Source organism: Chelonoidis abingdonii, chromosome 25 (genome assembly GCF_003597395.2).
Source record: "Chelonoidis abingdonii isolate Lonesome George chromosome 25, CheloAbing_2.0, whole genome shotgun sequence".
Classification (NCBI taxonomy): domain Eukaryota; kingdom Metazoa; phylum Chordata; order Testudines; family Testudinidae; genus Chelonoidis; species Chelonoidis abingdonii.
The window spans coordinates 7615038-7631517 of record NC_133793.1 but is presented as its reverse complement, the minus strand read 5'-3'; the positions used below and the strand labels follow the sequence as shown (position 1 = coordinate 7631517).

At 48.5% G+C, this 16480-nt stretch overlaps 1 protein-coding gene across 1 annotated transcript in view; it reads right to left on the bottom strand.

Moving 5' to 3' along the window:
- LOC116830240 (bone morphogenetic protein 8A-like) overlaps positions 1-15426 on the bottom strand; it is a 37025-nt gene extending 21599 nt beyond the window's left edge. Inside the window, exon 1 of the mRNA XM_032789599.2 lies at positions 14993-15426. Coding sequence (XP_032645490.1) covers positions 14993-15395 — 403 coding nt within the window. The 5' untranslated portion in view covers positions 15396-15426. The remainder of the gene's footprint in view (positions 1-14992) is intronic.
- Positions 15427-16480: the final 1054 nt, after the last annotated feature.

The window sequence follows — 16480 nt, the reverse complement described above, 5'->3', positions numbered from 1 at the left end:
TTGCTATTCTTAGCATGTACCTCATGGATCAGTCAAGTCTTCTCAGGGTCATAGTATTCGTCCTTTTGAAAGGACTGAGGTATCTGAGACATGTATTGGCTCATATTTTATAGGGGTTGAACCAAACAAAGATTTTTAAATCATCAGGTATAAGAAGAAAAACAATGAGGAGGTAGGACCAATCTTAGAGAAGGAATATTAATTAGAGGATTCCTAATGGCAGATATATTTAACCCTTTTCTTCAGTCTCTGGTAGAACAGTGATGAGATAAGTTTGGAAGTTGATATAGAAAATACTTTAATAAACAGGATCTGCCTCAGTGAACTGTGCCTGATGATTTTCTTCTAAGTACACTGAAAGAAGTACAAACTAGTCAGAATTTCCAGTCAATAACGAAGGACAAGAGATGTGTCAGAGGGCTGGAGAACGTAGACCCAGTCATCAAAAGGAGGCCAAAAGTTAATCTTGGAAACTATGGGCCCATTACCCTAGTAGGGTGTGACGAACTGGGACTGTTCCTAATGTTTGCTCTGAATACTGTGTTGGTGCCTCAGTGTCCCCTAGGCAGTTCTTAAGTATCTTGGTGGTGGGATAAGGGTGTGTGATTGCTACAGAGGAAGGGGCCAGTGCCCCTAACTGCCGGGCACTCTGCCTCCTAGCAACTGATGGCCTGGGCCCCTCCTCTGCAAAGTTGCCAGCTGAAAGTGTTGGAGTCAAAGGGATCAGGTGACCTCCTGGCCCGGGAAAGGAGCTGAGCAGAGAGGAGGGGCTGGAGGGAGGTTAGTCTGGAGCTACCTGGGGATAAGGAGTGAAGTGCAGACCTAGGGGTCTGGCTCACTGCCCCCCAGAATGGACCCGGCCGAGGGGTCTGGTTCGCTGTATCTACAAGCTCTGTTTTAGACCCTGTTCCTGTCATCGAATAAACCTCTGTTTTGCTGGCTGAGAGTCACGTCTGACTGCAAAGTGGGGGTGCAGAACCCTGTGGCTTCCCCAGGACCCCGCCTGGGTGGGCTCGCTGTGGGAAGCGCACGGAGGGGCAGAGGATGCTGAATGCTCCAAGGAGAGACCCAGGAGGTGAAGACGTGTGAGCTTCTTGCCCTGAACAAGTCTGCTCCAAGGGAGAGGAGGCTCCCCAAAGTCCTGACTGGCTTTGTGGGGAGCAGTTCCAGAGCATCGCCCGGTGAGTCCGTGACAACCATTACCCTAGTAGGGCACATGCGGTAGTAATTGATCTGTGCATTGAAATGAAAACTTGGTGAACAGCAACATGGGTTTATGAGACAGATCAGGCAAATATTGTTACGTTCTTCACTAAATTACAAATTGTCTCTCTCAGGGAAATGGACACAAGGCCGTGGATCTAGATTTTTGTAAAGCCTTTGATGACGTCATCCAAGAGAGTTGAAAAATTGACAGATTATCAGTTTTAATTAAATCCTAGCGTAGCAAGGAACCTGGCAATGGGAAGAGAGACATTGACACTGAGTTTACACAAATATGAACAGCCATTCTGGGTATGGTCTAGTCCAGAGGTTCTCAAACTGCAGTCTGTGGACCACTAGTGGTCCATGAGCTCCATTCAGGTGGTCCGCAGATAGTTCCCTCTAAGGTGTGCACCTGGGTGGCTGCACACAAGAGAATTAAGGGCCACCCACCTAACCAGTGGAACCATGCAGACTGGCTCCACTAATTAGGTGCCTGGACCTGGGAGAAGACGCACATGTAAGGTGAGGTGGTGACCTTTGGGAGAATAGAGGGAAGGTGGGAGGGGGCAATGGGGTGAGAAGGGGTGGGGTGAATTTGGGACATGCAGGGCTGCAACGGCCAGAGAAAGAGGTGACTTTCCACAGTTCCAGGGCTGCAGCTGCTAGGGAGAGACCCCCCCATCCTTCCCAGCCCCAGCTCAGGGGCTGCCAGAGCAGGGGAGAGAGGGCACATCCATCACATTAGAAAGCTAAGACTACTGAGATTAAAGTATGAGTTGTGTGCTTTTATCTGTAGAACAAAAAACATTATGACTTTTTTTTTTTTTAATATATATAGTGCTTTTATCCAAAGCACTTTACAGTAGTTAGCTAACAGTACAAACAACATTTGGAAAGATCATTACATGGTCCACCGAGACCCTCAGCAATTTTCAAGTGGTCTGTGAAAAAAAACGTTTGAGAACCACTGGTCTAGTCAGTAGAGTGAGAGTCAAGACTCCTGGGTTCAGTTTAGAGTCCCCTGCAGAATCTCTCCTTGAGACCTTGCCAAGTCATTTAACCTCTTTCCCAGTTGACTCATCTTGAAGTTGTGTATAATACCTCCCCTCCCCCTCCTGGGAGTGTTCCAAGCCTTTAAATAATGTTTGTAAAAATACACCGAGATCCTTGAATGGGAGAGATCTTTAAAATGATATGTCCAAATCTTTACAATTATTGATTGGGTGGGAACGGCTGGCTTAGCTATGCATCAGGCTGAAAATCCACAGACTCCCAGCAACCATGGTTTTGCTTTGCCCAGACTAACACGGCTGCGTTTCTTTTTGGAGGTAAACTGCAAAAATAGCTGGGTTGTTTTAGGTTTCTTTATTGCATGGCTGGATAAACATTTCAAGTCAGACGTCCCATGTGTTCAGTGTGGACATCCTATGGCCATCTTCATAATGCAAGGGGGTTTACCCTCACGTCCTTGGTCAAAAACGTCCTCTCCCTTTACCGTGCTGCATTATGCTATGCAGTAGTTGATGCTTCCCTGTAACACAACTCAAAGATAGGGCCCAATCCTGCTGCCACCTACTATGGGTGTAGTGTCTACTACCCAGAGTGGTATCATTGAGGTCAGTGGCCAGTGCTCATGTTTGTATCACTAGATCTGGTAACAGAGGGTCTGTAGGATTTGGGTAATAGGCTTTGGGGATGACAGCTACCCTACACATGGAAAATAGAAGATTGTTAATTAGAGGGAGAGATAGCACTTGTGAAATCAGATAGCAGCTGGCTTTATAGGTGCCCTTAGTAAAACCACATCTACGGTTCTCTTTCTGGTTCTAGAGGCCTCCCCAGAGAAGGGGCCTGAATCATTCAGAGTTCAAGTCACACACAGATATTAGAAAGGACCTATCTGAAGTGTCTAACTAGTCCTTTAAGCAGTTTGGCCATTTGCTTTTACAGACCTCGTGAGCAAAATGCTTGAGAAACATGAATGACCCCCAGCAGAAAGAACTCCAGTGGTTGTTCTGTGCCCACCTTAACTGGTAAGAAAGAAGGAAGAAATGAAAGACGACACCGACAGTGACCCTGTTCAAACATCTCGGCAGGGTACGTCTACACTGCAGTCAGGGGCTATGAGTCAGCTCATATAGACATGCCTGCACTAGTTTTCATGTAGCCGGCTCAGGTTCTGGAGGAGGGACACCATGGCAGTAGGGGCCAGCTGTCTGAGTCACACCGGGGGTTCTGGGCAGGCTTGGACAGAGGTTAGGAGACCAAACAGCATGTGACAGGTGAGACCCATACTAAATGTGCCACTTGGAGGTGTTCGGGGAGCAAATGTGGTATAAGAACCTATATACCCAATAGGCCAGAAGGGTACTGAGACTCTCTCTCTCCTCTCATGCTGGACTGAACCCTTTACCAAGTGATCCCAGCCAAGCACTGGGCCAGCACCACTTTCGTACCATCTCAGCACCTCTGAGTAAAGGCTAAGCTTGTGCGCCGATCAAGGCGTTTAGTCTCCGGCAGGCCTGTTTTACCGCAAGTAGAGCAGAAGCTTCCCTGGGGATCAAAATCCTTCTGCTCCTTTAGATCCCCTCCTCCCCCCAGCCACCCACCCCCACTTTTACCTATTAACTTTTAAAAATCAGAGTGAGCCTGAAAAATAAAAGGGGGGAAAAACCAAACAAGCAAAAAAAAAAAAAAAAAAAAAAAAAAAGACTGCCAGACTTGCTTAATTGAGCTTTCAGAGGTGCCTTTCATTTGTCATGCACTCAGTTATTTTAATTCGGGGAAGGGCAGACAGAGAGAGACCCTGGGGGAACAAAGTGAAGTTCAGTGTGAGAAAGCCAGGCTGCTGTTTTTCTCAAGCAGCTGCAGGCCCGAGAAAGGGTTGAAATTGGCCCTCTGGTCTTGTATATAATAAAATCACTTTCTGAAGAAGCCTCTCCCCAGAGTGAAGCAAAGCTCCAGATGTGCTATCTGCCTCTCTGTGCTTCTCTAACCCCAGCATCTTACAGGAGGGTAGAGCTGGGATCCTGCAATCTCTACCGGTTCTTCCAGGCCACCTTCACAGCATTCTCGCAGAATTCCAGTCTCTCTCTTTTCAGTCCTTTCAACCCTCTTCCCAGCCAGAAATCTCTGCAGTGCTGAAGAGCAGGTCTTCAAGTCTTGACTGTTTGCAAGGTATTTTTAGGCACTTTTTTTTTTAATTGTAAAACTTTTTGTGTGCGCGCTGTTTCTATAAACTACACAGCAGTTGTAATTACTAGTCTTGGCTGCCTGCGAATGGCCATTTCAGACCCTAAATTAGAAGGAGATGCCAGCATATTCAACCACATCAAGTATTTGGAGTCTTAAAATATATTTTAATAAGATGCAAGAAGGATGCTACCATTCAGCTGAAACCAGGAAAAAATAAACTACAGAAGCTTTCCAAAGGGGAAAAAGGGATTTAGAAGTACTCCCAAGCACTGCAAAGTGTGGCAGATAAGCAGCTGTACTTGGCTTCTCATTTCCTAAACAATTCCTGACTCCTTCTGGGGCAAACTTAGGAGCAAAAGACCACAGGATCACTTCAATGCAGCCACCTATTCATTTGCAAGTGGTTCCGAAATTCTGTTGCATTTGATCATAAAGCCGGCTTGCTTGGGTCCCTTCATTTCCAAGACATGTATGTTACTGCAATTCCTTTGTGAAGTTTGAAAGTATGTTTCAGTGGAATCTGGCTAATATTTCCATTACCCCCTCTGCAAAAAATTATACTTTCTTGACAAAAATTCTGCACATTTAAAGGAAGCATGCACACACACACACACACACACCCTTCATCCAGTGTTGTGAGAAAGCTTTGCCACAAAAGCAAACAATTACCCCAGTCTGTGTCTTGATCTACTGAGCCACTGTCGACGAAATTCATCCGAGAAACTAGGGAGGGAGCATAAGCCATTTGAGAACAAAGGGAACAGCAGGAGTGGGAAAACAGCAGCCTTTAATATTGAAGGTAATTTGTCTTTGCTAATAATTGGCCTCGAAGTAAAAACTAGCTGTGCTGATGAAATACCGCATAGACGGCAATACTGTGCGCTCAGACCTTGCACTTGGCTTTTGCGGTCAGCTGCTAAAGAGGGAGCTGGGCTGGGAGGCAGTCAAGAACTCTGCCCTCAGTAAGCGATGAGGCTGAATGGCAATTCTTTCTGCTCCTTTCTAGCAGCTGTCAGCTGAAGATCCCCCATCAGTTTGGGTGGGGAATATAGCCAGCATCCCATCTTCCAGCAAAAGGACGTGAGAGATGCGCTGCACTGTTTGCTAGAATCTGGAAGCACTCTGGGTTACCTTTCATACCGAAAAACACTCTCTCAAAGCCCAGTGCGGCGACGTTGCTGTGGAACGCAATGTGCAATCTCTTTGGTTAATGAGAAGTAATAATTAAGTCTCCCTAAGATTTCCCATCTCTCTGATATTAACTTTCCCTACATTAAGTGGCCACCTCTGAAAAGCATTTCCAGCCACACTCCAGACCCACCCAGCTGTTTCAGCTGCACTACAGCTGACTTGCTGAAACGGATGGAAGGAAAAACTGCTCCACCCGGATTCATAAGTGGAGGCCAACAGCTAAAGTGCTGGGAGTCCTGGTGAGTTGGCTGGCCCTATATCAAATGGCCACCTGTTATAATGGCTGGAAAAAAAAAAAAACCCTGGTGGTTATTTTATTAAGTGCTTTCCATGTGGTACTTGGTCTGTTAAACCCTGTGTCGTTAGTGTGCCAAACAACTGCATATAATTACAAAGATGGAAATGAGACAGAAGAAAATAGGGCGAAAATTGGAAAAGTGGAACATTTTCTTGGTTATATTGTGCAGCCTTGTAAAGGAACATTGCCAACTGAAAAAAAAAAAAAATGCAGACACCTCACTTAAAAAAACCAAACACTTAACTCAATATCCTTGCACCTGGCATGTGAGAAACTGACAAAACATGTGATTAGTTTGCTACATGTATCCGACTGCACTTTGCACACAGGCAGGTTTATTGGCAGGTGAGCCTTTGGCCCCCCACATTTAATTTGTGCAAGGTTTGCATGTAGCAGCAGGGGGAGAGGAACACATTTTAGAACTAGGACAATGTTATAGACCCACAAAAAACTACTTTTTGAAACTGACTTGACTGTGTCCCTTAGATGCCTTTCTGCAGATGAGTTTATGGGGTAAACATGGAGGGTTCTGCTATCTCTCCCTTGTGTTTATTAGTAGTGAAATAGCTACACGGCTCAGAGAAGACTGGTCTTCGATCTCTGGATCCTCAGGGAGGAGGAGGCATTTTTAGGCAGATTCACTCTAACTGGCAAGTAGAAAAAACTCTCTTTAAAAACAGCCAGGGCTGCAGAAACCTCAGAAAGGGGCTGCATTTGTATTGTCAGAAAGTCACATCCAGGTCATTTTCTAGAACATGCATCCGGGCCACCCTGTCTTGGTAATATGAATCCCAGTTTGTCCTAAAATGGCTCGATCCTTCACCACGTAATACTCTCGTTTGTGGAGTGACTACCCCAGACATGTTCTTACTGACCGGGCCTACCCACTGAGTGTGACAAAGAAAGAAAACATCCTTAGTAGGTACTGGGTTGCCCAGCTCAAATTCCTGGGTCATAAGTAAATCATTAAAATGGGTGGTTCCTCGTCTGTATTTCCCAAAATAGCCAGAGTGGATAGTAACTCCCTGAAGGCTTCATCAGGTTCCTACAGCTTCTCTTGCTAGCTCTGTGGTTGGGAGTATGAGGCAGCTTTTAGTTTCCTTTTGAAATGAAGGTGATTGGAATCTTAAATTAAAAGTTCGGAACATGCTGATGGTGCAATACAGCTCCCATACCTGGTCCTATCACAAACCGTAGCAAAGGTGAGCTTGCCCTGCAGGCAATGGGTGTGGAAGGTTTGTCGGGGAGGGACTACAAAAAGGTATGTCTGTTTTGATGTGTAAGGAGACGGGGAGGGGGGAGAGTGTGTGTGTGTGTGTGTGTGTGTGTGCGCGCTACAGAGAGTGGCATGCATTAGTGCTGCTAAGGTTCTCTGACACCTTTCATTATACACTTCATTCTTCTGCTAGTACAACTCACACAAACATGTAAGTGCAGGGCTAGCATTTGTAAATATATATAAGTTTAATTCTGATGGCTATAAAGTACTTTCATTTTAAAACCAAGTAATTTTGCAGTGCACTAGTTATTTTCGTTTGTTAATGAAATGGTTGGGTTACAACCATCTAAACTACAGATTACCACACTCATGTCCAGCAACTCCCTCCCCTGCCCCAGAGGCATGATGAAATCGATCATCTACACCCAGAATTTGCTTTGAAGTAGTAGTCCGAGATAGACACCTAAATCCACCTTCACTAAACAAGGACGCATCACCAGAGTCAATTGTGTCATAGAACAGATCACCCAAATACCCCAGAAGAACCTGCTTCAGCACAGGGGAAAAAACCCACTCGCTGTACACCCCTAGTTGTCACCTGCCACCCCCCACTAGAATCCATATGGATACCATCAAACAGTTACAACCTATACTTGATGGGTTCCACATCCTGAAATAAATCTTTCACAAACCCACTCTTCTGGCCTTCGAACAACCCTCTCCCCCTGCCCCAAAATCTCACCCAGCTCCTCATCACCAGAACACAGCCATTCAAAGCGGCACTGGACCCTGCCAAAACAACAGATGTGAAACCTGCAGACATATCTCCCCTGCTATGATGATCAATATCTCCCACCTCCAACACAACTTTCATGATCCGTGGGTCCTACACACACCTAACATGACTAAGATTAAGATTTTGTCCTGCATATTTTTTTACATATGTCATGGACGGGTCACAAGCAATAAAGAAAAATTCATGGAAGCCTGTCCGTGACGTTTAGAAAAAATATGCATGATGAACTGAGGAGATGCAGAGTCTTCATACCACTCGGGGGTGGCGGGAGGGGGAAATGATCAGTTCGGAGCTGTGGGGTCCCCTGCCACCCATGGCTCTAAGTTTCCAGGGGCCCTGTTATCCACAGCAGCCAGGAGCTGCAGGGTCAGCAGCGGGGAGACCTTACAGTTCCCAGGCACTGCAGACTCAAGTCATGGAGGTCCCTGGAAGTCACAGATTCCGTGATTTCCACATCCTCCATGACAAAATCATAGCCTTAATCATGGCATATTGAGCCCCTTGTCCAGCACATCAGATGCCCCAACACCACCTGTGTGGATGAAACCAGACATTTCAATGAATGTCACAGACAAAACCACCTTGTCACCCATGGGCAAACTTTTCCCAAAGCGATCACTCTGCAGCTGACCTCTCACAGAATTGTAGGACTGGAAGGGACCTCGAGAGGTCTTCTAATCCAGTCCCCTGCACTCATGGCAGGGCTAAGTGTTATCTCTTTCATCATCCTCAAAGGAAACCTGCACAACACCTTCTTAAGACCAGCCTGGGAACTTAAATTCATTACTCTGCTGGATGCTAAAAACCACGGTCTTAACAGAGACACTAGGTTGATGGTTTATTAGAATAGTCTAGAACACACCTTACTGCAGAGGTCCCCAAACTGTGGGGCACACCCCTCTAGGGAGGGCACAGAAGAACATTTTAGGGGGCCTGAGTCAACCCCCATGGGGGCGTGGGGAGGGAGCGCTACCCAACCCCGCCTCATCCCCAGCCTCAGCACCCAACTATGGCCTGGCTGCAGCTCTGTTCCCAGCCCTGAACCTGCTCCCGGGCCCCAGACCTGCCCCCGCTCAGTCTTCTTTTCTCAATTGTTAACATGCCCAGGTTGCTGGGTTTTAACCTTGCCTCGTCGGTCAGGATTTCTAAAGCTTTTATTGTTTTTTGTTGCTCTCCTCTGGCCACTCTCCAATTTGTCAAGTGTGGTACCCTTAACGGGATGCAGAACGCCAGCTCCTGAGGCCTCACCAGGGCTTAGTAGAGTGGGATAATTCCCTCCTGCGTCTTGCATGCAACACTCCTGTTGTTACACCCAGGAAAGATATTAGCCTTTTTCACAGCGGTATCACGTTCTTGGCTCAGATTCAGTTTGTGATCTACTCTAACCCCCAGATCCTTTTCAGCAGTACCACCGCCGCCTAGCCTCTAGTTCCCATTTTGTAACTGTGCATTTGGTTTTTCTTTCTTCAGTGAGGTACTTGGCACTTATCTTTCTCTAGTTTCATCTTATTGATTTCAGACCAATTCTCCAGTTTGGAAGGATGTTTGGAATTCTAATCCTGTCCTCCAAAATGCTAGTAATCCCTCCCCGCTTGAGATCAGCCACAGATTTCATAAGCACGCTACCCACTCTGCCATCCAAGTCATTAATGAAAATATTGAACAATGGCCCCAGGACTGACCCAGTGTTGCTGTCAAACTGAGAGCGTGTAACTACCCTTTGAGTATGGTCTTTCAATCAGTTTTGCACTCACCTTATAGTCATTTTATCTAGACCACATTTCCCTAGTCTTGTGAGAATGTCCTGTGGGACTGTGCCCAAAGCCTTCCAAGCCAGTAGGAAATTAGGTTTGTTTGGCATGATTTGTTCTTGACAAATCCATGCAGAACATTATTTGTAACCCTGTTATCCTCTAAGTGATTAAACAATCAATTTTTAAGCATCTGTTTCAGTATCTCTCCAGGTATAGATGCTAGACTGCCTGATCTATAATACTCTGGGTCTTCTTTGTCCCCTTTTTTAAAGATAGGTAGGTACTATGGCTGCCCTTCTCCAGTCCTCTGGGACTTCAGCTGTACCTTTGAGAACATATAGAAGAATCCGAATGGTTCGGAGATTGTTTCAGCTAATTCCTTATGTACCTTCAGATGCGTTTCCTCAGGTTCTGCTACCTTGAATATATATAGCTCATCTGAATAGTTAACCTGTTATTTCCCTATTTCAGCTTGTGTTCCTTCCCCCTTGTCGTTAATATTCATTGCGCTAAGAATTTGGTCACCTGTAACCCTTTTAGCGAAGGCTGAAGCAAAACTGGCATCAAACATCTCAGCTTTTGTGATATCATCAGTTATTCATTCTCCTTCCCTGCTGAGTAGAGGCCCTGCCTTCATCTCTCTCTTGCTCCTAATTTAATGTAGGGAACCTCTTCTCATTGCCTTTTATGTCCCTTGCTGGGTGTAACTCATTTTGTCTCTCAGCCCTTTTTGTCTCTATCCCGGTAGTATTGGTTTGTACTCAGCCGTAGCCATTTGTCCATGTTTCCATTTTTGTAGGATTCCTTTTTGATTTTCAGGTCACTGAAGTCCTCCCGGTTAAGTTATATTGGCCTGTTATTCTTCCCATACTTCCTCTGCATCAGGGTAGTTTGCTGTTGTGTCTTTTACAGCCTCTTTGAGAAACTGCCCGCTCTGCTGCACTCCTTTTCCTCTTAGATTTTCTTCCCATGGGGCCTTACCTACCAGTTCTCCGCATTTGTTAAAGTTTCACTTTTTGAAGTCCACTGTCCTTATTCTGCTGCTCTGACTCTTTCTGTTCCTTGGAATAAAGAAATTTACTATTCCATGATCACTCCCCCCCCCACCCCCCAAAAGTGCCTTCAACCTTCAGATCTGCAAGCAAGTTCTCCCTGTTAGACTCCAGTCTAAACTGGCTGTCCCCCTGGCTACTTCCTCCACCTTCTCAAGGACATTCCACAAACTTCTTAAAGACTAACAGATTTATCTGGGCATAAGCTTCTGTGGGTAAAAAGACTCACTTCTTCAGATGCAAGGTTGTTTTTGTGGATACAGACTAACACGGCTACTCCCTGATACTTGCTGTATTGCTTTAACTACCCAGATGGCTGCTGGAAAAGTCACCCATTACTACAAGGTCTTGTGTTTCAGATACTGCTGTTTTTGTTCTAGAAATGCCTCATCCACACTCAAAGCCTGCCCGTACAGATAAAGCTCCTCTTCTGATTAGCTTCCTTTGGTTTGTCACAGTGAACTTTGCGCATTAGTCTTCAGGAACAGAGGTGCAGGGTAGAAATATCATCACTTTATATGTCATTAATACAGCTAGGACCGTGGCAGAAGCGTTAGACCATCCCCAGCCTGACCGGAGTCCAGCAATAAGGAGAAACCTTTAGGGTTTTATTTTGAATCCTGATTCAGTATCCTGATGTCGTTAGCTTGTTCCACTCTGTTGCTGGAAGAGAGGAGCTGGGGTGTCCCCGACGCGCTCTGCTCCGTGGTCATCAATCCTTCCTGTTTAGTGGAGCTCCGGGCCCACGTATGCTGAAATTGGAAGCGACGCAGTGCCCGGATTCCAATCGGAGTTGTGCTCACTTACATCAGGGTAGATTTGGCCATGTATTTTGGATGTTAGTTCTGATAAGAGTGAATTACTAATATGCTGCTGCTGAAAATTAGGTGGTTTTATCATCAGAGTCCACTTCCACAACTGACAGACAGCACTGTGTGTTGGAACAGATCTGAACCTGAATCCATCCTGTGGCATCAGACATTACTCAGGTCACAAAAGGCTTTGCCATCTCTGTCTATCCTGGGCCAATCCTTGCATAGAATCATAGATTATTAGGGTTGGAAGGGACCTCAAGAGATCATCTAGTCCAACCCCCTGCTCAAAGCAAGACCAAACCCCAAATGGCCCCCTCAAGCATTGAACTCACAACCCTGAGTTTAGCAGGCCAGTGCTCAAACCACAGAACTATCCCCCCGCCCCCATGTTGTTAAGCCCCACAAGTGTTCCCTCTCTGGGTACGTCTACAATAAAAAAAAAAACCTATAGCACCAAGTCTCAGCAGTTGGGTCAGCTGACTTGGGCATGGGCTGTGGGGCTAAAAATTACAGTGTCACATTCAAGCTTGGGCTAAACCCTCCCACCTCGCAGGGTCTCAGGGGCCGGACATCTATACTGCAACTTTGAGCCCCACAATCTGAGCCCAAGTCAGATGACCTGGGCTGGCTGCAGTGTAGACGGACCCTCTGAGCACTGTTTGACAGAGGAGTTCTTTGTAGACGGACCCTCTGAGCACTGTTCAACAGAGGGGTTCTTTCAGCAGCCCCTTTTACATGTTCCTCCTCCAGCTGCTTAATGGCAAGCCTGCCACAGCAGACATTTGGTCTTTGCTCTTAACACATATCCCCAATATTTCCACCTCCTTTTCTGGATAACTGTGGAGATCAGCGGTTGTTGTAAACCCATTCCATTTAACATCCAGCCTGTTCTCGGGGCAGCTGCTTGTGAAGGCACTCGTCACCTCTGGTGGATTTCCACCTTTTCACCTCCAGCGTGTTAAGGTGGAAGTAACTTTTGGGTTACAGTTTCACAGCCTGGTCTTTAAACTGGAGATTGTAGAAGAGACGAACCTGTTTAGACTGACCCAGGGCTATCCCCAGCAGGGACAAAGTTATTGCCGAATTTGTGCCAAACAGGCGTTTTCTGGTCTAGTTTCTCCCCCTTTCTGCTCCCCCACATCCCACCCCATTTTAACAGGCTTCTCACTCAGACTAACAGGGACCATTGTGACATCTTTTGACACTGAAATGGAGTCTCCATCACAGGAGGCCCCCATACTCATGTTCCACCACAACTCACTCATGAAGTCAGCTTGATAAACAGGGAATAGCATCTGGAGGTACCATCCAGCCTCCTAAAGGCTTTGTTTCAAAAAGGATGCAGCACAAGAGCCACATCTGTGTGTGGGATGCCAGCAAGCTAATGGTATCAGAACTAGCACTACCCAGCTCTACAATAAAGCAGAGAGGTTTCAATTAGTAGCGAGGTTTGGTCTGTGGGGTTTAAGAGGAAGTTAAATTTAGCAGTGAGGTTTCTGTTCCTAGTGAAGACCTGGTGTCTGAAGAGAGCAGCCCGGGACATGAGGTTAAGTACATAGTGGTGGTAAGTAAGTAACAAAGTGTATGATTGTCACAAGGATGCATTGTAGAACCTCCCAAGATAGTCGCACGGAGTCAAATTATTTGTGTGTCCTAAACTCAGACAGCGGCAGCCCTGCTAGATGCATGGACAGTAAAAGTTTAACCCCGTCAGAAGAAGGTAATTCTATCATCTTGCAAGTTTAGCCAGGCTACCTGGTGATGCTTTTGTGATGCCATCCAGCCATGTTTTGCCTCACACGGGCACACACAACAGTTCAGGAACCCTGGTCAATGGTAACTTAGCGAGTTCTAGTAGGTTTAAATTAGTTTTAGGTTATACACCAGTCTAACCATAAATAAACCTACTAGGTTATTCGTGTGTTTCCCTGTGGGATGCTGAGAATAAAGTTTTAGGATCACAGGAATTGCCAGATTGGATCAGGCTCAAGATCCATTTAGCTCAGCTAATTCAGAGGAAGATTCAAGAACCCAGCAGTAGGCAGATGTGGGGCCATCTGCTCTCTTCCCCATTAGGTCTCACCTGGATCTGCAACAGGGATTGGCTTAGGTCCTGATGCATTAGGTTTAATATGCCTTTCACAAAATGTGTTTCAATTAATTATGACAACTCTGGATCTGCTTGTTATTCAGATGAAGGTCCAATTCCATTTTGTTAAGCTCGGGGCCTCACCGACTTCCTGTGGCAATCTTTTCAGCACTTTTCATCAGAAAGTCTCAACGCGCTTTACAAAAGGAGGATCGCTAGCATTGTTCCCATTTCACAGATGGGGAAACTGAGGCACAACAAGGGGCAGTGACTTGCCCACAGTCACCCAGCAGGCCAGTGATGAGCTGGGAAGAGAACCCACATCTTTCCTGTTCAGTGCTCTAGCCACTAGGCCATATATATCATATCTAGCACATTGCATGGTCATATAAGACTGGAAGCAGTCAAGATGCTCTTCATATCTGGGATCGTTTAAGGACAAAGCTGTCGCCTCCGCATTACATCATCTTTGATGTCACAAATATCCAGAGGCTTAACAGACTGCCCAATAACCAGCAAGTGAGTCCAGGCAAATGGTCATAAACCAGCCCTCTAGTGAAGAATAACCAGGAGAGAAGTGTTGCTAGCTTAGCTTGAAACAAAGGGACAGAAATCCACCAGCAGCCTGGGACAACACGAGAAAGCATCGGCCTTTAGAAATCGGGGCCCGGAATAAAGGGCGAGAGGTGGGTCAAACACAGATGAGAACCGATAGGTGGTGGGGGGGGGGCATAAGTGTCAAAAAAATAATTTGAATACAGACAACTTTCAAGGGAGGGAAATGAGAACCATAGGGGAAAAAATGAGAGAAAAGACCCAGGCCAATCGGCCAGGAGACCAGACACTCATTTCAAGGCCATTTGAGGATTTTAGAGCCCCCAGAAGAGCTGAGCTTTAACTGAACAGCTGCTCTAACCCTTAACTCCGTATGTGCACTGGGGTGAAGAAAGCCCTGCAAGCAGCCAGCTGGTCAGGGGGCGTTTGGCTACAGCCTCAGGTTGGCCGGTTTGTCTGCACTGGAATTCCCCAGGGGGAAGTTCTGGGCTATCCAGGGGGTCAGGCCAGGCCAGAGGCTCTAGGGTGTCCAGATCTCCTGATTTTATAGGGACAGTCCTGATATTTGGGGCTTTTTCTTGTATAAACTCCTATTAGTCCCTTACTCCCGTCCTGATTTTTCACATTTGCTGTCTGGTTGCCCTAAGAGGCTCCCAATGGTCCCCACTGGCCTGGGAACCCGTGACTCTAGTAACTGGGTAGCCGGAGAAGAGGTGAAGAAAGTCCCCTGAGCCAGCGGGGGCAGGTGCCCAAGCCCAGGCAGGGACCCACCCGCCCTCCGGGGTCCTGGTCCCTCCAGCCGCTTGGGCGCTCAGCACTTACCCATGTTGACAAAGCTCATGACCGTGTCCGCCCGGCTGATGACTCTTCCCAACGGAGGCGTCTGGATACTCAAGCTGGTCAGCACCGGCCGGGAGACCCCCCTGCCCCAGCCCAGCTGATCTGCCTCCTCGTCCTCCTCCTCCCTGGCCATGGCGTGGTAAAGGTCCAGCATGAAGAGGGGCGCGGAGGAGGGCAGCTTGCCCCCGGCGGAGGCCTTGGGTCGGGGTCTGCCCGGCAGCCCTAGGATGGACAGGATCTCCCGCTGCATCTCCCGCTTCTCCCGGCCGCTCAGCCGGCGCTGCAGGAAGCTGGAGGCATGGAGATGGCTCCGGAGAAAGCTGCTGTTACCCAGGTCACACAAGAGCCCCAAGAGCCAGAGCAGAGCCCCGCAGAGCAGCCGCATCGCCTCTGTCGCCCGAGCCCGTGCGCTCCGCTCCCGGGCGCGCACGGGCTGCGCTGCGCTGCGCTGCGCCGCGCCGGCCTCACCAGCCGCCCATTGGCCGCAGCGCGTGGGAACGGGCAGCCGGGGGCTTGGAAGCGCCAAGTGCCGGACAAGCGCCAGGTGCGGGGCCTTGCGGGAGCCTCTTCTCCGAAGGCGGAAGCTGGAAAGCGGAGCCAAAGCGCAGCAGCTCCTGGCTCAGGCTCTCCCCGCTGGGCCCGGGACGCGGAGCTGCCCCGGAGTCACGCAGCCCGCCCGAGGAACCCCCGGACGAGCGAGGCGTCAATAGGAGACGGGCTCCCCTCTGCCCTGGGGCTTTACGCGGAGAGCTGCTGGGCGTGCGCTTTAACCATCGCCAGGACCCTGAGCACGTGTCTGTACAGCAACTCCCCTCCGCCTAAAGGGGCCCCTGGCCAGGCGGCTCCGCGGCTGAGCCCAAGTGGCAGCGAGCTGGGGGAGCTCGGGGCGCAGCGCTGCGCGTCGGCGCAGCTCTCCAAACACCTGGGTAGGAGCGTGCCAGACGCACTGGAAAAACCGAGCTAGATGGCGCCCTGCAGTGCTCCCTCCCGGCCCACCACCCCCGGGCTCCGCTGGGGCTTTGCCCTCCTCCTGCCTCCCAGGTGTTGGCTCTTGCGCTGGCCGCGCAGCCGTGGGGGATTTTCATCCCCCTCCCCCTCGAGAAGGGGCGCAGAGAACGGGTTGCCCAGAGGCCAGTGGTTCTACGGGCGCAGCCGGGGCTGGGCTGGGCGCCGCAGAGGGAGTAGCGAGGGGCTGGCCTTGGCACCAAGCTTTCCTCCACGGAAATCGGGGTTTCCAGCTAAAAGCTGGCCCTCGGCTGCCCGTGCTCCATGATCCTGGGTTCCCTGTGGCACAGGGCCGGGACAGGACTAAAAAAAGCCCATTTAGACCCCAGAACGTCTCTGCTCCGCCACCCCTCCACGCCTGCTCTACTGCCTTCATGGCGAGAAGCCCCACCCCGCGAGTGGGAACGTTCCTGGGCTGGTAGGTGCGGTTTGAAGGTGGGATGGGTTGGTTGGTATCCACTGCCC